General features: G+C 41.7%; 1 protein-coding gene across 4 annotated transcripts in view; it reads left to right on the top strand.

Annotated features, from left to right (window-relative positions):
- Window positions 1–8284, top strand: part of LOC119652553 — a 503388-nt gene extending 495104 nt beyond the window's left edge. For all 4 annotated transcript variants that reach the window (XM_038056757.1, XM_038056759.1, XM_038056758.1 and 1 more), the window contains 2 exons: window positions 1047–1302; window positions 5781–8284. In XM_038056757.1, coding sequence (XP_037912685.1) covers window positions 1047–1302; window positions 5781–5939 — 415 coding nt within the window. In that variant the 3' untranslated portion in view covers window positions 5940–8284. The remainder of the gene's footprint in view (window positions 1–1046; window positions 1303–5780) is intronic.
- The last annotated feature ends 15106 nt before the right edge of the window (window positions 8285–23390 follow it).

Below are 23390 nucleotides of genomic sequence, written 5' to 3' on the forward strand. Positions count from 1 at the left end.
AGCCAAATATCGGACCTGTGCGAGAGAGGAGCTCAAAGCATAGTCGTTAGGGTCTCTTTTCTACGCAAACATTGTCGTTTTCCCTCAATACTAGTATTAAATTTTCTATACGTATAGCACGATAGAGAAATCACAACTCGTGACGTCACGGACGAGCGTTTCTGGTATATAAAACGGCCACGGTTGCCACACCAGCTCTCAGAAACTCAAGTTTGTTGAGCGTGAAGCGTGGTCCGTTATTAGGGAACGGCGTGCGAGTCCCATAAGGAAATTCGTCGCCTGTGAACCAACCGCTATCAATATATTGAGAAGAGAAGCCCCTGCGGCTGTTCTGAATAAATAAAGTGAATTAACCGGGAAGAACTGAATGAAAGTTTCTGTTTCCGCTGAGGAACTCTGTGTATTTCTGTGAATATTTTCGGAAGAAAACAGTGCAGAAGTAGTGCGACGAGAAACTAGGAACGCTTTGTGGTTTTCGTTTCGTGCCTTTGTTACTTTTCTCACCGTGCTAGGAAGTGAGGGCTATTGGTTTGGCTAATGTTCTAAAAAGCCGCGAAAATAGCCCGACTCTACGCAAAGAAAAAACAAGAACAAATGTACTACTTAGTGGCGTACAGTTGATAATTACTGTACTTACGGATTTTTTCCCTGGATAAAAAGTCCGAAGTAATCTTAAAAGTTAGAAATTTCGTCTAGTCAAAATTCATAAGAGGAATCGATCAGTGTTAAACGCAAGCCTTAACTAGGAGAACACCTTCTAAAACCTGTGATATATCAAGAAAAGCTCCTGCGAAAAGTGCTCGTTTTCTAGTTGTTCCTAAGTACGAGGTGCAAGAACAGCACGAAAGGCTCTTCAACCGCTAAAAGAAAATCTTGGCTGAAACTGAACTGTGATATAATACAAAAACAAATTACTTAAAAGCTAAACTATTTATTTTATTTATTTTAAAAATAAACCTAAAAGAAAAAATCCCACTTAATACAAACAAAACATTCAAAATGGTTGGAAGTACGGGCACTCTAATGTCGATGCGTCTTGTTCGCAGCAAATTGAGGAAACGTGAAGAAACATCTGTGAGTCCGGTTACTGTGGAAGCACAAACAACAACAACAACCAGCAGTTTGTCTTCATCGCCTGTGCAGCTCGTTTCGGCCTGTGTTGAAACGCAGCAGAATCAACAGCAAATCTACCAACAACAGCAACAACAACAACAAACAGACAATCAAACACAGCTTCCGTCCAGTGTTTGGAGGTTCCCGCCATTGCCACCGCAGCCCAACCTTTATTGCGCTAACGGTCAAGTAAGTATCTGACTTTGCAATTCTACAATTTTAAAATTTCATCTTCATAATCTCATTTCATTCCTTGGGACATACATATTCAGTCATTGTTCGTTGATGCGGAGAGGAGCTTGTTTGAAGAAGTCCAAGTGCCTTAGCAGCTTACCAAGGAAGACTTTTAGAAAATCTAGTCTTCCAGCTACTCCGCGCTGTTGCAAGTCCTTTGAGAAAACTTTTCTTGAACGGCGCCCAATGTGGGTTATGAGACTTCCCTTTCTTTCAGAGTAACAATCTCATTTCCAACTGGCTTGCACTTCAGGAACGAAAGTAAGCAACAACAAGGACTCGCCAGGTTCAAAACCCTCATCTTATCCCAGACTGAACAGCTTGCAATTCAACATAATTTTCGCACGCTTCTTTTGTTCGACGGGAAGGGTTCCATGACTCTGTCTGGAGTTCGTTGATCCTCCTGTGTTAAAAAACGTCGAAGCCATTGCCTACCGCAATTGCTACGTTTGCCTCCACACCCCAGAAAGAGAACGAAGCCGTCGTTGAAGCCGCGGTTTCCTTTTTCATCGTTTTCTGCATGTTACCGAGGAAGAGACAACACCTCGGCAATAGAGGAGCGCGGTATGCACACATGGCTCTAGTGAAAATTTCACTGTTTTCCTTCCTGCCAGACTATTGTATGGCAGTCGTCCACATTATGTATTTGAGCTAAAAACGTCTGAAATGAAACTTTTTTCTTATCTTTTTCGGACTTTGATGGCAGCTTGGCAACAAGACTCAGACGAACGTGAAAAGCCTCAAAAGTAAATGCGGTTATGCCTTTCACATTTAACACAACACTATTTGTTGTGTGGCGAAGAGAACAGGCGAATACATATAAAGTGCACGATTTGTGCCATTGTTGCTTATGCCATTTGGTTGATATTAAAGCTAAATATCATCTGGCAGGGAAACGTTGCATTGGTAGGTCTTGCGGAGAACACAGGGGGGCTGAAGTTACGCATTCAAAACATTCGAATTTTCCGCCAATTTGATGTCTTTGTTTAAAAGACAATAACAAAAGAATGAAACCAATGGTATTTGAAGAAACAATTATTTATTTACATAAGAGACTTGGCTTGGAAGCACTATCCGCTCGAGCTATTCCTTGGCATTTTATTTGGTAGTCTCTTTCGCTAAAAATGCTTCGAATAGCAAAACTCATGGCAACATGTTTTATTCAAGGTGAAAGTGTTTGGCATTATAAGCAAAGAATGAAGTTCGTTCAAATTGTTAAACTTTAGATCAACTTTCTTCAACTTCAGCATTTTCACTTTTATTCAGTTTCGCCTTTTTGCCAAAAGTGCAGGTGGGTGACGGGACTCTAATCCTTTAAAAACTTTCAAAATTTTTATGACATCCTAAAATAAAACTGAGGAACTCTGAGACATTCGGCCAATAATTAGGTAAATTTTCGTTTTCTGGGGTTTGATCTCTTTTTTGGCAATCACATTGGTCACATTGCATACCTGGCAGTCAGCAAACTTGGACATGCACTCACGCGAATTGTGCAACCGAAATTGCATTTACACTTGACACTTTTTTCAACTTCGATTTGCAGCCAATAGATGACTATAAAAGTCGACTTCGAAATGGCATTACTGTGACAGATGTTTTATTTCCATTCGATAGTTTTGCTTGGTGCCAATATGTTTTCCAATATTAACCATGGGCTAGTCTTGCAGTATATAATAAGGCCAGGGAGCCTGCATCCTAATGATGAAAGCCAACCTCTCACTCTAATATCTTCGATATCATTATCTTCTATCTGAACACGACCGCTGTTCACACATCTTAACTCATACCTTCATTACATTTGATTCATCTGAGTCATCGAACCTCCGTAACAAGATTCAAGAAGAGGTTCTTTGCCTCGTAACCGGATTGGCAGGGTCAGTGTTCAGCGTCTGAGAAGCAAAAAAAATCCCCATGTTCTACAAAGACCGGATAGGCGAAGAGAAGAGCGAACCTTCTATTATTTCCGTTTCAAATACTCCGTTTCTGGGCAACTGCTCAATGTGGAATTGGCTGCGAACGTCAGTTAGTTGCCACTGACTGTGAAGATAAAAATATTGCTTTGCTTCGCTTGTGTGTGCATCTGATTGTATATTAATGTGTCTGTGCGATCATGTCGTCCGTTACAACAGCAATTATTCATACACATACAAAGCGTGGACGCGGATTGCACGAAATGAGGTTAGCCTAACCTTTCGACAGAATTGTAAATTGAAACTAATAAGAATCGAACTTTGATTTGTGCAATTTTTCAATGTTGTAATTGAGAGATTCTGGTTAAATGGGTCGCAGCGTTTTATGGTCGACTCCGTTATTGGTCAATCTGAGTTACTCAAATAGCCAATATATACGGGGTTTACTGTGCCATTATTATTGAAACACTCATATGGCCTAAAAAGCGATAGTAAAGGCAACATTTTGATTTCACCAATGCATGGCTCCAAAGAGTAACTTTAACGTTACATTGAGATTCACTAAAGCCGATTATATCAGCGAGCCTCGTAAAATCCCAACGAAAGAGCAGTATTTCGACCCAAATGAAATGGAAACAAAAATCAGGAAAATATGCCTATTATGCAAAAGTAAATTTGCAATTGTGGCAGAAAATATCAAACCTTAGCGAAATAGAAACCGCTGCACAAGGTGGCGGAATAAGGTAGTGGAAATGTGAAAATGGAAACGGGAAACCAGTTCTCACCTGCTGCCGTGCACCACCTTTGGACTGTAGTGTGGCAGGCGGCCAGCTACTCAAATAGAAGTCACGAAACTTGACGACGAGAAGAAAGAACGTGGCAGCGAGTTTTTCCATTTTTTTCTCGGGCCATATATTACATAGTCGCGACACATGGCAAAACCTACTTTAGACTGCCTTCAGTCCCATATGTGCGTTTAAAGCAAATAAAGACGCCAGAAGAGAGTGTTGTATCTGGAAGAGTAATACAAGGGCGCGCATGTACAATACAAAATGTGGCATTTAATTTCATGGTGGTTGCTCGGTTGGTAACAGAACAGCGTGCTCAGCAAGTCATTATCGTTGCGATATATACCAGTAACGACACACTACACACGACGCTGCTGTGATTTATCATAGTGACAGAAAAAGCACTACTCTGCGCTAGTGGGGGCTTGGTACTTGAAATAACGCTATTGTACAGGAGATTAATTCTGAAATGAAACTGACACGATTCCGCTGATTACTTGGCAAATTTCAGCTCCAATATATTACTCGCTATCTCTTATGGCTTAGCTGCAAAAGCAATGGACGCCAGCCAGACTTCAAATAAGACCTTAGCTAACTAGTGATTTATACTCGTGCTATAGTGGATTATCTCCGAGTCAAGGTGGCATGAGTCACATTTATCTCACGCTTGAGTTTCCCAACTCCAGTGGGGTATGCACTAAAGCCAGGAAATACTCAGCTGTTGTGTCGTTCGCTGAATTTATTATTACGGAGGCGAAATTTTAATAATCCTCGCATGCTTCGGCTATTTGCAAGTTTTACCCATGCTAACTTAACGATAAGCGAAGTAGCTTTAAATTGTTTGAGGAGCGATTTTTGCCTTGAACAACCACACCTTGACATGTTTCAGAGCATCTTGTCACTGTTAGGTGCATTTTTTTTAGTTTGACTGTAATATCGCAGCTAATGTCGGAGTACAGTAGCATGCATATAAGCGATAACCTTCTTACTGATTGAGGGAACTGTAGACTAATCCAATCGATACACATCAAATGAAACCCAATCCAGACTAGTCACCAATAATTAAACAAAATTTTCACTTTCAATTCTCATTGCCAATTCCAGCGAAGTGAAATAATGCTATTACGAATTCGCCGTTCCGTATGTGGGAGGGCTTCCCCGGTAGGACTGTTTACTTTGCACTTTTATTATTCGCTGAAGAGATTCGATTCAGAGTGAGGCCTTCAAACCTTTTCAGTTATGCATGTAAACTGTCGAGTGCATGGCTTTATGTAATACCGAATTCATCATAATATCCCACTGTTGTGAGGCATCTATTATAGCTCATTGTATAAGAAAACTCGCTTCTTAGCTGTTGCCCAATGTCTATGGGTGTCCTCGACATAATAACCCAACATGAATGTAATGGGGAACATTTGCAGGGAACAATTGCGGAAAATTCTGTATTTCTGTGGTCTAGTAACCCATTTACTAGGAGAGGGAACAAAAATCGATAAGCGGGAACGGTTGTTGACTTTACGGTCTTTGTCCTCCCTTATATATTTACAGTTGGCATTTTACATAGGGGTGCTTTACATAACCACCCTAATCGGTTGCTATTGCTCTCCTACTCTTTTACTTGGTGATAAGATCTCAACCCAGCGACTCTCAAACTCACTTGCTCATCAGATCCCAAAATTTCTCCACCTTTAGTATGTGGCATTTGTATTAATTAAAATCTTTTCCTTCCTTCCAGGACGCATTCATTCAAGGAAATGACAAGGCGGGCTTCAAAGGATTTCGGAAGCAGTTTAGTGGACGTTTTAAGCGATTAGTGGCGAAAAAGTCTAATGAACCAGCCCCAGCAATACCACCCGAGCTTAAACCGCAACTTAAAACCATATACGTATACTAGGCATTTAGGTTGCATGAGGCTGTGACAAAAAATCTGCAACATGTTTATTATAAACGGAAAACTAATAAGACTACAACCATGCATTCAGGCATGGCAGCATCGTCAAACCAGAAGAAGACCGTTCCGGGCTGCATCCTGTTGTCCACAGACATCGCAGCCTAATTCCAAGTAGAGAAGAATTTCACGCACTGCCCGAGCCAAATCAGCAGTGAAATCCAGAAAATCTTAGACCTTAGAATATTTGGACAGCGATTCCAGTTTTCACCGTAAAACAATTCTCAACAGTATTCTAGATTATTAGAAAATTATATCGAATCTTTGGCACCTTCAAGGAAACGTATCTTGTTCACGCGATCAAAACTGCGAGAAAAAACATTTGAACAATCTTATGATAACTTGGTTGCAAACTTAGACTTTAAAGCAAAGTAATCACTGAACATCCGAATAGAGAGACACATCAAATTATGCCTAAATCAACTAATTTAACACAAAATGTTCACTTGAAAAGACTGAAACGTACCAGATTGTTGTTGTATGAAGGCGATTTTCAAAAAACGACTAAATTTTAAGAAGATTGAACAGAAAAAAGACCAAACACGCATATCAATCAATTCTAGATAAATGAAAAACTTGCTGTTTTCAGATTATCTCCAAACGTTGTTGTTTTAAACACCAGATGCATTCAAACACATATCACACAACGGACACAATCGTTTAGGGAAGTGTTTCTACGTAAACACCACGTAAAATGTAAGATTATACTCTTCTGTTCAAAGAAAAAATACGTTTTCTTTTGAAAAGTAAAAAATCAATTCCATTAGTTACTCTAAATAAATGAATGTTTGTTTGTAAGCTTTTTTTAAGTACAGAGTGTAAAAATAACAAAACCCAGAAAGTATGGAAAAAACAAAAGAAAATATAAAATGTAAAATAGATTTATTTTCCAGAGCATAGAAGAGAAGATGTGAAAATCTTGTTCCAACATGAGCACTGTAAAATGATATCGAAATCTGATTTTATATTTATTTAGAAATACTCTACAGTCTGTAGTAAGAGTCAAATAAATGTAATTTTTAAAGAAAAGTCCATTATGTATTGATTGCAGTTTTCTTCCCCGATCGGTGGCCACTGCTTGCTTCGGTCTCCCAGCCAGGCCTTTTCAATTCCTTCCGGTCAATTTGAAGTTACTTCTGCATAAATTGGTAGCTAGCACCCACTTTCAGAAAGCTAGAGCAAATATTTCATCCAATGCAATATCATCCATTCATTGCTTTTAGTAACAGTGAACCAATCATTTCAATCAAATCTAGCAGATACTAGATACTAGACCAGTTAACACGCTCAACAGATACAGAGAAAACTGCAAAGAAAACAGAAGATATCCTAATACATAGCGAGAAGATAAACAGAAAATCTAAAATAAAAACAAAGTCCACTCACATTGAGTGGATTAATGTGATTATTTTTTGTCATTTTTAACTATATAAAAAGTATTTGTGTTTTAATTGAAATATCTTTTAATGTTTAGAGAGCGAGTTTGTATTATTTTTGTGTCAGCTATTTTCTCCCGTCCCTGTAATCGCCGAATTGCCAACAAAGCATGTGAAAGTCAAGATATTAATTTATTGTAACATATCCAGTCACTGCACACTCAAAGTCCTAAGACCAAAATGGAGAAAAATTATTTGTTTTATTCAAATTCAATGTATCTAACCAATAGTTTGTTTCCTACTACCTACCTGTAATTGAATCCACGAAAATAGCGAGGATAATCATAATATGCTTTGTAACAACACATGAAAAGAGAAAATAGAGAGAAATACATATCTTTAATTGAAAATATTGTTTTTGCGTTGACATTATGCTTCGTTTTATTCTATTTATTTCGAGTTTAAGAGTGCATCTCCACGAGCACATCTGACTCCACGTCCATGATGCCTTAGTTTTATTCTTCCTCAAGTCCTGTTATATTTATTTAAACTATCAGTATTGTTTGAACAAATCGACTTTTGAACGTTTGAACAAATTAACTTAACATTTTGTTAGCAACTTAGTTTCCTTAGCTCCCTTCGATGCACCTAACGACTTGGTTAAGCTTGTGCAGAAAGGAAAATATTTACGCAATTCTCTCATACTTGCCTGTGAGAGCGTTCTGCTAACAGAACTGCGAACGATTTCTGTAAAATGTGGCATAATAAGATAGAAAAACATAATTTAAGTTTATGCTTGTATTCAAAAAAGACATATCGATTAACAAAAGCTGTTTGAACAGAAAGTCATTACTATGGAAATACTTAGGAGGAAGGGAAGTAGTGAAGCGAAATAAAGTGTATTTTTTCAGTTTACGCATTTTGTTTGAATATAAATCCCGTTGAAAAATTAAAATAATAACAAGGTATATAGAGAGTAAGAGACCTTCACTGATTTAACCTAACTGTCGAGGTACGGATTATAACAAGTCTCTCTTTCCGGGTGCCTCCATTAAAAGAACTAAAGTCAATGCGAATTTTTATTTTGTTATAAATGATCCTGTCGTGAAAATGGCGTTTACCTTTTATCAAACCAAAGGCTCCACTTCTCATACCCGTCTTAGCATAATAACAAGTGTTAGCCTAATATTTTGTGGTTCTCCTTTAATACCCTGTTTGTGATTTAATTGGATATCACATAAGAAGACAAGATGTTGCCCCTCCATTACCTCAACATTTCATTCACCAGAAGAGACGCAAGAAATGACTAAAGCACATCATCTTCTCCCTTAGAAAAGCATATCCGTCACTACGGGCTTTCCAGTTTACCAAAAGATCAACATTATTCTGGTTTGCTCCACCTTTAGGCCATTTTTCCGCCGCGCAGATCCTCAAACCTATATAACATTTCAAAGGCCTTCCCCTCTATACACCTGATTACGAATTAAGCCCCTTTTCGCGAAATTCTCAATATTAACGGAGACACGTGCGTTCAAACTTTTTTAAAAGATTCCCCCACTTTACAGCCATTTCCCAAATCCTGCACTCCCAACCTAGATACCATTTCAAAAGTCTAATTCTCCTCTATACAAGTGATCACGAATTAGGCTCCTTTTTTCGAAATTCTCAATATCAACAGAGATACGAGCGTTTAAAGTTTAAAGTTTTTCAAAAGATTTCCCCAAACTTTCCCAGCTCCTAGACCATACCACGTCAAAGGCCTAATTCTCCACTATACAAGTGATCACAAAATAAGTCCGTCTTCGAAATTCGCAATACTAACGGAGATGCGACTTTTTAAAGTTTTTCAATAGACTCACCCAATTTACGACCATTCTCCGCGCTCCTAGACCCCCCAACCAATATACCATTTCAAAGGTCTAATTCTATTCAATACAAGCGAACTAAGATCATCTTCTCGAAATTCTCAGTATTAACGGAGATACGAGTGCTTAAAGTCTTCGTAAAGACTACCCCACCTGGCGGCCACCTTCCCAGCTCCTAAGCCCCTCAACTTATATACCATTAGAAGGGCTTAATTCTGCTCTTTACAAGTGATCTCGAAATAAGCTCCTTTTCTCGAAATCATCGATATTAAGGGAGATACGAACGTTTAAAACTTCGCAAAATGTTCGCCCCTTTACGGGCATTTGCCCAGCTCCTAGACCCCAAATTACATACCATTAAAAATTCTGCTCTATACAAGCGATTACGAATTAAGCGCCTTTTCTGGAAATACTCAATATTAAAGGAGATGCGAGCTTTTCAAGTTTTTAAAAAAAGATTGCCCCACTTTGCAGCCATGTTCCCAGCTCCTAGACCCCCCAACATATATATCATTTAAAAGGTCTAATTCTGCCCTACAAAATACGAATAAAGTTCCTTTTTCCGAAACTCTAAGTATTAACGGAGATACGGGCATTTAAAGTTTTTCAAAAGATTGTTCAACTTTGCGGTCATTTTCCCGCTGCTTCGACCACCCAACCCATGCACCATTTGAAAGGCCTAATTCTCGCCAATACAAGTGATCACGAAACTAAGCTTGTTTTCTCAATATTTACGGAGATATGGGCGTTTAAAGTTTTCAAAAGATTCTCCCACTTTGCGGTCATTTTCCCGCCACCTGGGCCCTCCAACCTATATACCGCCTGAAAGTTCTAATTTTCCTTTTCACTTCACTTTCCCAATATTAACGGAGATATGGGCGTTTAAAGTTTTTCCAAAGATCCCTCCACTTTGTGGAGAGAAAGAATTTTTTATCTTGAACTGAAGGCGATTTACTTTTTTACTCTTCCTCGATGGACCAGTTGTTTTAAAAATATTTGGTAGTCCTTAGACTCTGAAAAGTGGTTTCAATAGTTCATGATAGCAATACCTAGCTCCGAAGACATTGGGCAAATTTCTGTCCAGCTCTTCGCTAATCTATGGCACTGAATCGCATGTTACACTCGCTCTACTTCGACGAAAAATATTCCGCTATTTTAAAGAATAATTTTCGCGGATGCACACACATTGAAGTGAATGTTATCGCCCCCCCCCCCATCAGTTGGTGCTGTTGGTGTCGGATAATGAAGTATAAATACTCCTACATTTAATGATGGAATCATTTCAGTTTTAACCATCGTTGTGATAACAGTGAATAGAAAGGAAAAAAAGGATGGAAAAGAGCCAAGAACGTATACTTTTTCTGTATGAGTTCAAACTCGCTCATAAAGCAGATGGGGCGAAGTATATGTCGAAACCGAGTCTCCAACCGAAGAAGGTAATGGTGACTGTTTGGTGGTCTACAGCTGGAGTTATCCACTATTCTTTTTTGGCACCTAGATAAATGCACAGAAATACTGTGCCCAACTCGAGGAAATGCACTAAAAATTGAGTATTCAAAGGCCGAGATTGGTGAACAGAGATGGTGTGATACTCCTTCACGACAAGGTACGACCTCATGTATTCAGAACAACTGGTCAAAAATTGAAGGAATTGCAGTATGAGGCTATGCCTCACTCACTATATTCACCGGACATTTCGCCATCCGACTACCACTTTTTTAAGCATTTACATCATTTTTTGGCGGAAAAACAATTTAGGAACGAAGAGGCTGTCCAAATTGCCTTCGACGAATTTATCAACATCCGAAAGTTGGACTTCTACGAAACTGGCATACATGCTCTTGAATCTCACTGGGAGAAGTGTTTTGAATCGACTGGCACCTATTTTGAATAATTAAATGAATTTTTGTAAGCTTTACAGTCGTTTTAAATTTTAGTACCAAAACGGCCATTTCATTTGCAACAACCTAATAGTTCTGCGATACGAAATACGATTTCCTTTCACGTTTTTAATTTTCATATTTAGTTGCTGGTGCTTGCAAAGCTCGTGGGAAATTAATTTTCCGTGATCGATTTTCGAAGTGCGATCTGAAGTGGAGCGGACCGCCGCAAACTGGGTCAGGCAAATTAGTGGAAATAAGAATATGAACTAATGAATCTAAACTGTGAAAACTGCTAAGTATAATGAGCAGCGAACATGTAGGACGCTTTTTTTAATGAATTGACCTATTATTTTGGTTCCGTTTGGCTCTTTTCTCTAATTTTCATACGCTTCGCTGATAAAATAAGCCTTGGTGGAGTCAACTCATTGAGCTCCAGTTAGGTTGCGTGATGTTCATTAACAGGTTAATAACACGAAATAATGAGTCCTTGCGGGCCTTTAAATATATTTTAGGCATCAAATCTCGGAGGATATGGGATATATTTGAAAGAGAAATGTAATTATTAAAGTGGTGACGGAATTGGGCAAATTTATTTTAGCTGTGTTAGAATAGTAATCCACAGAGTGGCTTACTTACTTACTTAGGATAATGGAGTAATTTTATAATCTAGGAATAACCCAAAGAGTGCCCTCGTAATCAGATAAAAAACATTTTCGTTTAATGGCCACTTCTGTTGTGTTTAGCAACAATACACGCATGTCGAAAAATGAAATCCATCCATTGCAAACGATTGAGGAGTCGGCAGTCAAATCCTGTAAATATATTAATTTAAAACACGCTATTTGAACCATACCTATAGCCATACCCAGAATGTATTATTGCAAATTATTCCAGCTATGCGTAAACTCCGCCATGCTATTAACATAACATGCTGGTCCCAAGCCCAGCTATAGGAGGAGAGTTTGAGACAACGTATTTTGTACTATCCTCAGTAAAACAAAAATAAAATGCTGACATCAGGGAAAGTATAGTTGGAGTTATTCCACTATGCTAAATCTGACCTAATCTACCTTGGACACAGGTCCGCGACAGGCCGTCCAAGAAAATGCATCCAATATCGTTAAAAACAATATGATCAGTTTAAGTAACAAGCCTCCGAAAAATGCTAGCGCGTCCACCTAGAAATGGGCAAGGGTTTTTGACGCATGGATGGCGTCAGGTCACGTTGCTCTTGGAACAGTAACTGAAGGAACTCACAAGGACCCTTTGACAAAGGCACATTGATTCTTGCTCTGCAAGAAACCCGATGGTCTGATGCCAAAAACTGCGACTTAGATCGCGAACCTGGTGAAAATAGTTATAAACTTCTCCATTTTAGTAGCCCACACACTCAATATGGTGTTGGCAGTGCCCTCTCAGAATGTTTCGGTGATGCCATTAAAGAAACCGAACGACCTGATGACCCATTATATAATACCTTCATTATCAGCCCCATTATATCATCATTATATCAGCTGACCACACTGTTCAAAACCGCTTTATGTCTCTGTTGGTATTCATCAAGCATGCGCTTTCTCACAATTCCTCTGTGTTTTTGTTAGAAACCTTGTCATACGAGATATCCAACGTCCAGCGCCCTATACACTGCTTTATGCAGATAATGCTTTCCTAGCGTCGAATGGCAAAAATGATCTCGAGCAACTTGTCCAAAAATGGAATGATCGCTCTCATTGAATCTGAATAAAAATAAGTTTTTGACAATCGATCCCCAACAGGCACATTCACTGTCAGCGGCAGTGATCGGCCCAGAACTGAGCGATTTAAATATCTCGCGTGAATGCTATCAGCCAATAGAGGACTGTGTTATGAAATTTCTTCACGCATTAACGCAACCTGAATGAAGTGGCGTTCCTCAACTGGTCTTCTTTGTGATCGACGTATCAACGAATGTCTCAAATCTAAAATTTACAGTAGTGTCGTCCGTACTGTCGCCCTTTATGGTTCGGAGTGTTGTCGACTATAAAAGATAATGAACGGCGTCTTGCGGTAATGGACTAGTGGCTTGAAACATTTTGATCACATCCGAAACGATCGATATGGGGTTACACCGATCGTCTTCAATGCTGTGGTCACGTAATTCGTGCTAACGCGAATTCACTTGCCAAAATTGGTATGAATGTCAAAGTCGATGGTAAGCAAACAAAAGGCCGGTCGAAACAGCGGTGGCTTGATACGCTGGGTGGAAATTTGCAAGCCTCGCGATTCCATCCAGATAGGGCTTTTGATAAAATCAAATGGCAAACCGATCACGACGAGCCAACCCCACTTCTCAACGGGACAAAAACTGAAGAAAAAGAAAACTCGAGCTATCCGCGTAAACGAAATTACATAAAGCACTCTATAATGTATTTGGGAATATAAGGTCTTCTGAACCTCGAAATGGCCTTTCCACGTTGCTAAAGGTTTTCTTGACGTCAATACAAGTCGGAAAACCGGAAGCTACACGCTTCAGGTATGAATATACTAATGCAAAACTATCCCATTTGTACGTAGTCCGTAATTTATATGTAATTTTCTTTGTCAAACTATTCACTTTAATGACATATTGGGAAAACCTAGCAAAAAAAACAGTGTCAGAATACGGATGAATAATCGTTCACTCTACTCGGAGGAAATATAATAAAGTTGACCGAATTCATAAAGCCAAACACAATGTACACCAGGCCATCGAAAACATAGTCCGAGTCATTCGTGTACTGTACAATAGTGGCAAGGACGAAAAAAATTATCGAAGAAAGCAAGGATTAGGGCAAGTGACGCCTCTCAAAATTCAACGGGCGTAAGCTTAAAAAGAGGAACAGAGCGGGTGGGAATGATTCTTTTGGTTCCTCGCAAGACGCTAAAAGGCAAAAAGGCGTCCCACCGGCAGAAAGGAAGGCAAAGTGACCAAAATTGTGGAAACAGCGGAGCGGACTCAATTCGATTCAATGGAGGTTTGACGGAAAGAAAAGTGCGACACGTAAAAGAAGATTACGGCGCGATTGTCATCTCGAAAAAAGGTGATATAACATACGCCGAAACTCTCAGGAAGGCCAAATCCGATCCGGCACTAATGGACTTTGGAAAAAGCGTCAGCCGAATCCTACGTTCCCATCTGAAAAAGTTTCCAGGCAATACGGGGTAAAATTTCCTCGGCAAGATGGAAGAAGACCTTAAGGGAAGTGGCCAGAAATCAGGAGATTGTGATACAATGTAAAAACAGTGATGAAATCGAGACTAAGGAGAATATCCTTTGAAAAGCACTTCGGACCATTCGGTTTGCTAGGTTCCGCAATCAGAACAGTGAGGAAGGCATGCGGAGACACGCAACTGGCAACTATAACCTTACCAGTTTAAGCAGCATTCAAACTACTGGCACCTGAAAAAATAAAAGTATTTTGGGTCGTTTGCTGACGCAGGGCGCAGGTGTCCCTCAAGCACTGCCTTAGATGACTTGAATTTGGCCACATAGCGGCGACATGCACCGGTAACGACAGGTCAGAAAGGTGCATAAAATGTGAGTGAGAAAGTCATATGTTCAGGGGATGCAAGACTGAGCCTGAAAGCATGCTTTGCAAAGGAAAAAAGGGTTTCGATCGTCGGCACGTGTTTAAAAGAGCCTTGGATGGAGTAAAGAAATGAGGTTGATAAAAAATTAACATCAACCACTGCTAGGCAGCGCTTGACCTGCTCTCACAAACCATCTAATCATCTAACCATATCGCATCAATAAAAGTGGTGCCTGAGCTACAGTAGGTGGAGAAAAGTGCGGTCCGTGGGAAAATTTGAAGAGGATATATTCATAGAGATGCCATTGGAAGGTCACAATCCTGATGATGCGACTTAAGGAAAGGTAAATCAAATGATGAGACGCATAATGAGAGCATGCGACGTTGCTATGCCGAGGCAGCGAGTCCTCGCAAAAAGGCGGCCAAACTATTAGTGGAATGAAGAGATCGCGGAGTTGCGGGCTGCATGTTTGCGAGCTAGAAGGATCTGCCAACGATCTAGAGGAAGACCGAACTTCGAGAAGAACCGGCAAGTATATACGAACCATAGAGGTTGACTTAAACAGGCTATACGGACGTGCAAGCGAAAGTGCGTCAAGGAACTTTGCGTAGAGGCAGATCAAAGCCCCTGGGGAATAGCGTATAGGATTGTTATGAAAAGGATGAGATGACGAACACCACAACTGGCCTGCCCGGATCTTTTGCTCGATATCTCAATGGCGTTCTTCATCATCATCATCAACGGCGCAACAACCGGTATCCGGTCTAGGCCTGCCTTAATAAGGAACTCCAGACATCCCGGTTTTGCGCCGAGGTCCACCAATTCGATATCCCTAAAAGCTGTCTGGCGTCCTGGCCCACGCCATCGCTCCATCTTAGGCAGCGTCTGCCTCGTCTTCTTTTCCTACCATAGATATTGCCCTTATAGACTTTCCGGGTGGGATCATCTTCATCCATACGGATTAAGTGACCTGCCCACCGTAACCTATTGAGCCGGATTTTATCGGTCATGGTATCGCTCATAGATTTCGTCATTGTGTAGGCTACGGAATCGTCCATCCTCATGTAGGGGGCCAAAAATTCTTCGGAGGATTCTTCTCTCGAACGCGGCCAAGAGTTCGCAATTTTTCTTGCTAAGAACCCAAGTTTCCGAGGAATACATGAGGACTGGCAAGATCATAGTCTTGTACAGTAAGAGCTTTGACCCTATGGTGAGACGTTTCGAGCGGAACAGTCTTTGTAAGCTGAAGTAGGCTCTGTTGGCTGACAACAACCGTGCGCGGATTTCATCATCGTAGTTGTTATCGGTTGTGATTTTCGACCCTAGATAGGAGAAATTGTCAACGGTCTCAAAGTTGTATTCCCCTATCCTTATTCTTGTTCGTGCTTGTGTTTGACCAGTGCGGTTTGATGTTGTTGGTTGATTCGTCTTCGGTGCTGACGTTGCTACCATGTATTTTGTCTTGCCTTCATTGATGTGCAGCCCAAGATCTCGCGCCGCCTGCTCGATCTGGATGAAGGCAGTTTGAACGTCTCGGGTGGTTCTTCCCATGATGTCGATATCGTCAGCATAGGCCAGTAGTTGGGTGGACTTGAAGAGGATCGTACCTCTTGCATTCACCTCAGCATCACGGATCACCTTCTCGAGGGCCAGGTTAAAGAGGACGCATGATAGCGCATCCCCTTGTCGTAGACCGTTGTTGATGTCGAATGGTCTTGAGAGTGATCCTGCTGCTTTTATCTGGCCTCGCACATTGGTCAGGGTCAGCCTAGTCAGTCTTATTAATTTCGTCGGGATACCGAATTCTCTCATGGCCGTGTACAGTTTTACCCTGGCTATGCTATCATAGGCGGCTTTAAAGTCGATGAACAGATGGTGCAACTGTTGTCCATATTCCAACAGTTTTTCCATCGCCTGCCGCAGAGAGAAAATCTCATCTGTTGCTGATTTGCCTGGAGTGAAGCCTCTTTGGTATGGGCCAATGATGTTCTGGGCGTATGGGGCTATTCGGCCTAGCAAGATAGTGGAGAATATCTTATAGATGGTACTCAGCAACGTGATACCTCTATAATTGCTGCACTGTGTGATATCTCCCTTTTTATGTATGAGACAGATTATGCCTCGCTGCCAATCGTCAGGCATTGATTCGCTGTCCCATACCTTGAGCACAAGTTGATGAACCACTTGGTGTAACTGGTCGCCTCCATATTTAACCAATTCGGCTGTAATTCCATCGGCTCCTGGCGACTTATGATTTTTTAGACGATGAATTGCACGGACTGTTTCTCCTAAACTTGGTGGTGGCAGTATTTGTCCGTCGTCTTCAGTTGGCGGGACCTCCAACTCGCCGATGTTCTGGTTGTTCAGTAGCTCATCAAAGTACTCAACCCATCGCTCTAATATGCCCATTCTGTCGGAAATCAGATTTCCCTCTTTGTCTTGGCAGGATGAGCATCGAGGTGTATAAGGCTTCATCCTGCTGACTTGTTGGTAAAACTTCCGCGCCTGGTGCGGTTGCTCCCTGTACTTTTCTAGTTCACAGACTTGTTGGTTCTCCCAGGCTTCCTTTTTCCGTCTGTGAAGTCGCTTCTCCGCTCGACGGAATTCGTGATAAGTCTCTGCGCGTGCCCGCGTTCTTTGAGAATGCAACATTACTCGGTATGCGGCATTCTTCCGTTCCGTTGCTAGCTTAAATTCATCGTCAAACCAGCCGTTCCGACTCCTTTTGCGGCTGGGGCCAAGTATATTTGTGGCCGTATCCATGATAACGTTCTTCAGGTGGTTGTGAAGATCATTAGTTGATGCTTGATCTCCAGGTCCTCTATTGACTGCGGTTATTGCGGCATCCATTTCCCTCTTATAGGTGTCGCGGAGGGTTGTGTTGTGGATGGCTTCAGTGTTCACTCTCACCTGATTGTCAGAAGGGATTCTAGGTGGTATTGTTATTCGAGCTCGGAGCACCATGCCAACGAGATAGTGATCCGAGTCTATATTGGCCCCCCTATATGTTCTGACATTCATCAAGGCTGAGAGGTGGCGGCGTTCGATCAACACGTGGTCAATTTGGTTGAAAGTGGTCCCGTCTGGAGAGGCCCACGTATGTTTGTGGACCGCTTTCCGCGCAAACCAGGTACTTCCAACAACCATTTCGTGTGACCCTGCTAATTGAATAGTCCGCAGTCCGTTATCATTTGTTTTTTCGTGTAAGCTATGGGAGCCAACGTATTGCCTGAATACGGGCTCCTTCCCTACTTGGCTGTTAAAATCTCCAAGTATGATTTTGATATCATATCTGGGACAGGCTTCGAGGGTTCTTTCTGCTGCCTCGTAGAAGGTATCCTTCTCCGACTCTGCAGTCTCCTCTGTAGGGGCGTGAACGTTTATGAGGCTTATATTTCTAAACTTGCCTCGCAAGCGCAGAGTGCATAGCCGTTCGCTTATACTTTCAAAGCCGATAACAGCAGGTTCCATTTTTTGGCTGACTAAGAAACCTACTCCGAGCACATGGTTTACTGGATGGCCGCTATAATATATGGTGTAGTGGCTCTTCTCCAGGAAACCGGTCCCTGTCCATCGCATCTCTTGCAACGCTGTTACATCAGCCCTATATTGGGACAGGGTATCGGCTAGCTGCTTATCAGCTTCATCTCTGTACAGGGAGCGCACGTTCCATGAGAAAATGCGCAAATCGTTGTTCCTTTGTCGTTGCCGGGTCCGTCGTTTTAACATCCGTCCTATCCGAGGCTCCTGTTGTGGCTTTGTAACAGGTTGTTTTCCGTGTAGGGTTGTCAGCCCTACCCAACCCCCAACCTGGAGGACCAGTTGGTACAATTTGTCCCGTTTTTAGGCGCGGGAGACTCGCCTTCATCCTTCTCCGTCTGCAGCTTTTCGTCAAGAAAGAGCTCCCAGCGGTCACCACATGGAGGTGGAGATAGGGTTTGGTAGTAGAGCTGTTGGTGTTGGTTCAGCAGGCATTTCCCAGGTTTTATGCTCCATCGTGGGTACCAATCCACGTTTCGCCCCGGGATCTATACTACCCTTTGACCGCCTGGCGTTCTTACTCCTAGATAAAGGGGAGCTCAAAAAACATAAAAAAGCATTGCATCTCTACTCTCTCCAAATAGAGCTTTTAAACTCGTTCTCAACATCAGACCCGACTTATTTATCAGCGTATTTGAAACATACTTGGTAGAAAAAGTTTTTCCCGCTCGGTGGAAAAGGCAAAAACTAGTTTTGCTCCGGAAGCCCAATAAACAGCGGGACATCCATCATTATGCCGCCGTAGAAAAGATATTCAAAAGGGCCATCTACAATAGATTTTTTCCTATCATAGGATATAAGAATGGACTATGGGAGCGCCAATTCGGATTTCAACAAGCCCACTCAAACAGCGACGCCGCAGACGCTGTTTTGAAGCTGAGTCGAGACGGGATGTCATCTAATAAATGCTATTCTGTGGTATCGTTGTACGTCAAAAATGCGTTTAACTCAGCCAGCTGGGAGTGGATAAAGAGCTCAATGGCTAAAGCGGATGTCCTTGGTTATTTGACTAAGCTCCTTGAAAGTTACCACTTGGAAAGCACGCTTGGGTACGATACGGATATGGGACTTAAGCAGTACATCGTTATAGCACGGGTACCACAAGGTTCAATGTTGGGTCCTCTAATGTGGAACGTGATATATAATGGGGTCTTTGTCCTTCCTATGCCAAAGGAGGCCACGATATTCGGTTTCGCAGATGATCTAGCCGCATCATTAGTGCTATAAAAGCGTGACCGAAAATGATTCAGCTTGACCTTGTGAAACAAAAGACAAAAACAGTTTTGATTACCAACCATATGGGGAGGAATATGGTTAGTGTTGGTGTTGGTGACCACATCATCACTTCGAAGCCGGTTATCAAATGCCAGGGAGTGATGATTGACATTAAAATCAATTTGAAGGGATATCCGGACCTGACTGTGAGAAAGCGTAAGGTTAGCGCGTATGACGACTAACATTGGAAGCCCAAGATACAATCGCAAATTACTTGTGCCCGGGGTGGTTCGCAGTAGCAGTAGCGTGTGAGAGTAATCGGAGGAGAGTAAACATGATACACATAATTGACATTTTGGAAAGTGAGGCATGCTGTGTGTTACGAGAAAAGGAGAATGAATCTACCTGAGAAGGATACAGTATACCAAAAGGCAGCAAGGCGAGCGTCACGGAAAAGTGGCAGCAGAAGTAGGATGATTCGCAGAGGGGTCGATGGATCCACACTTTGATTCCCCATATTGAGAATTCAGCGACTAGACGGCGAGATTGCCTACTACCTGACACAATTCCTGTCCCGGCATGGTGGTTCCAAGAATTACCTGCACCAATTGTGTGTGTGTGTCTAGGATTTCCACTTCCATCCATAAAACAAGTCGGGAAACCGGAAGCTTGACGCTTGATATTTGAGTGCGCATTTGTCCCATTAGTGCGTACCACTCAATACAAAATATGCATATATGATAGAGTATCCACTTTCGAGTGATATTGACATTCATAGTCTTGATTTTGCAAAATTGGCGACAACTTTGTCCTATGTTAGTAATAGTGCCCAAACTGGATAGGATCATGCGCTATTTTAGAGCCTACCTTACTGCAAAATTTTGTAGTTTTAGAAGGGTTTTGCAGCAAATTACTAAAGATTATAGTAATATACTATTATTAACTTTATTTAAAAGGGTGTCGGTATGGGGGTATTTCGGAGCCTAGGTACCATATAGTGGCAGCATCCTGATTTTTTTCAGATTTTCCGGTTGGGTAGTTTCTGAGAATAATAATAATAATAATCGTTGGCGCAACAATCCACATTGGATCAGGGCCTTGAAGTGTGTTAGAGCACTTCATTCAAGACCGTAACGGTACACTACAGTGAACTGTAGGAGGCAACGTGGTCAGCATTGCGCTCGCCCGAGATTATTACCCTGATTTGACTCAGGTACTCATTCACAGCTGAGTCGACTGGTATCCGACGTCAAATCACGATGCAAATTCCACTGCCACCAGTGAGATTTGAACCGTGACCTTCCGTATGACAGCCTAGTGCTCTAACCACTGAGCTATCCGGACACTCTGAGAATGGGTCCGTTAAATGATCACTTTCGAGCCCCCGCCCTCCCCAATCTCCAATAAATGTCGAAACTAACACCTGCTTCGGAAAGTACTAACCAAGACTTGACTATACGAGTATTTGGTAAAAAAAAATTTACACCCCATTTTGCATCTTCCCCCCCCCCCTCCTTTTAAATTCGACGTAGAAGGATGTAACTCACTGTATGCGTGAGCATTCACAATTCCCACCTTTCCATGAAATTTGGTATTAATCATTATAACCGCCTCCGATAAAAATGCGTGTGACGGATAGACAGACAGATAGACAGTAAACCGATTTTAATAAGGTTTTGTTTTACGCAAAACCTTGAACAGAAGGTACACAGTCAGACGGACAAACAGACAGACATTGAAAAGAGGTTTTATTTTACAAACAAAAGTAGGTAAAGTTAAAGTTCAAACTTTGATTGTTTCACTATAAGTATTGGCAAATACCATATAGAAGACTTCGTAGCTAGTACCCTCTCCGAGTAAACTTCCGAAATGTTTCTTCATAATTTCCAAGGTCAACATATCCAAGTGCCAATTAACATTAACATTTGAAATACTATTTACTTAACGCTGTCTCCTGCCCTAGAAACCACCTCTTCTTCCTTCCAATCTCCCCGCGGGGCTTGATCAGAATTTATCTTGCACTCGTGTTAACATTCATGTTTCTCTCTCGTTCATTCTTCCGGCTGACTTCTTCCTGCCCAAGCTTTTTATGGATGGCTGCATTCAATGTTCGACTTCGGTCCATACGCCCTTTGGTTTCAACATGTGTGCCATTATATTTTCGGGTGTAAAGTGCTCCACGGCTGTAACTTCCAATGCATCCAACTGGGCTGCGAATCTCGGACAATAAAAAACAAGTCGGGAAACCGAAAGTTGGGCGCTTCAGGTATGAAAGGTTTTGTGTCTTTCTTTTATAAAGTTGAGTGTGCATTTGCCCCATTAGTGCGTAGCACGTAATATATGCATGTATTATATTATGTGAGAATATCCCCATTCAGTATTGAATTTGCAAAGAGCGGCAATTTTGACCTACTATAACTTTGTTAGTAATAGTGCGATTTCCATCAAACTTGACAGGATCATACTCTATATTATATTCATCATCATCAACGGCGCAACAACCGGTATCCGATCTAAGCCTGTCTTAATAAGAAACTCCAGACATACCGGTTTTGCGCCGAGGTCCACCAGTTCCATATCCCTCAAAGCTGTCTGGCATCCTAACCTACGTCATCGCTCCATCTCAGGCAGGATCTGAAAGATATTGCCCTTTCCGGGCTAGATCATCCTCATCCATACGAATTAAGTGACCCGCCCACCGCAACCTGTTGAGCCGGACTTTATCCACAACCTCGCTCATAGATTTCGTCGTTCTGTAGGCTATGGAATCGTCCATCATGTAGGGGGCCAAAAATTCTTCGGAGGATTCTTCTCTCGAACGCGGCCAATTCTTCGTGCTAAGAACCCAAGTTTCCGAGGAATACATGACCACTGGCAAGATCTTGTACAGTAAGAGCTTTAACCCTATGGTGAGACGTTTCGAGCGGAAAAGTTTGTGCAAGCTGAAATAGGCTCTGTTGGCTGCCAACAACCGTGCTGTTATCGGTTGTGATTTTCGACCCTAAATAGGAGAAATTATCAACGATCTCACAGTTGTAGTCTCCTATTTTTATTCTTTCTGTTTGACCAGGGCGGTTTGATGTTGTTGGTTGGTTGGTTTTTGGTGCTGACATTGGCACTATATATTTTGTCTTGCCTTCATTGATGTGCAGTTCTAGATCTGGCGCCGCCTGCTTGATCTGGATGAAGGCAGTTTGTACGTCTCGGGTGGTTCTTCCCATGATATCGATAGCGTCAGCATAGGCCAGTAGTTGGGTGCACTTAAAGAGGATCGTATCCCACCCATTTACCTCAGCATCACGAATCACTTTCTCGAGGGTCAGGTTAAAGAGGACGCATGATAAGGCACCCCCTTGTCTTAGACCGTTGTTGATATTGAATGGTCTCCAGAGTGATCCTGCTGCTTTTATCTGGCCACGCACATTGGTCAGCATCAGCCTTTCCAATTTCGTCGGGATACCTAATTCTCTAATGGCGTGTACAGTTTTACCCTGGCTATGCTATCATAGGCGGGCTTAATGTCGATAAAAAGATGGAGAAACTGACGTCCAATCCCAAGAGTTTTCCCATCGTTTGCTGCACAGAGAAAATCTAATCTGTTGAAGCCTCTTTGGTATGCCGATGATATTCTTGGCGAATGGGGCTATCCGACCTAGCAATATAGTGGAGAATATCTTATAGATGGTACTCAGCAACGTGATACCTCTATAAATGCTGCACTGCGTGATATCTCCCTTTTTATGTATGGGACTGATAATGGCTTGTTGCTTGTCGTCAGGCATTGATTCGCTGTCCCACACCTAGAGCATCAATTGATAAACCGCTGGGTGTAGTTGGTCGCCTCTACATTTAACCAATTCGGCTGTAATTTCATCGACTCCTGACGACTTATGATTTTTAAGCAGGTAGATTGCACGGACTGTTTTTTCTATGCTTGGTGGTGGCAGCATTTATCCGTCATCTACAGTT

The sequence above is a fragment of the Hermetia illucens genome, chromosome 3 (genome assembly GCF_905115235.1).
Source record: "Hermetia illucens chromosome 3, iHerIll2.2.curated.20191125, whole genome shotgun sequence".
Classification (NCBI taxonomy): Eukaryota; Metazoa; Arthropoda; class Insecta; order Diptera; family Stratiomyidae; genus Hermetia; species Hermetia illucens.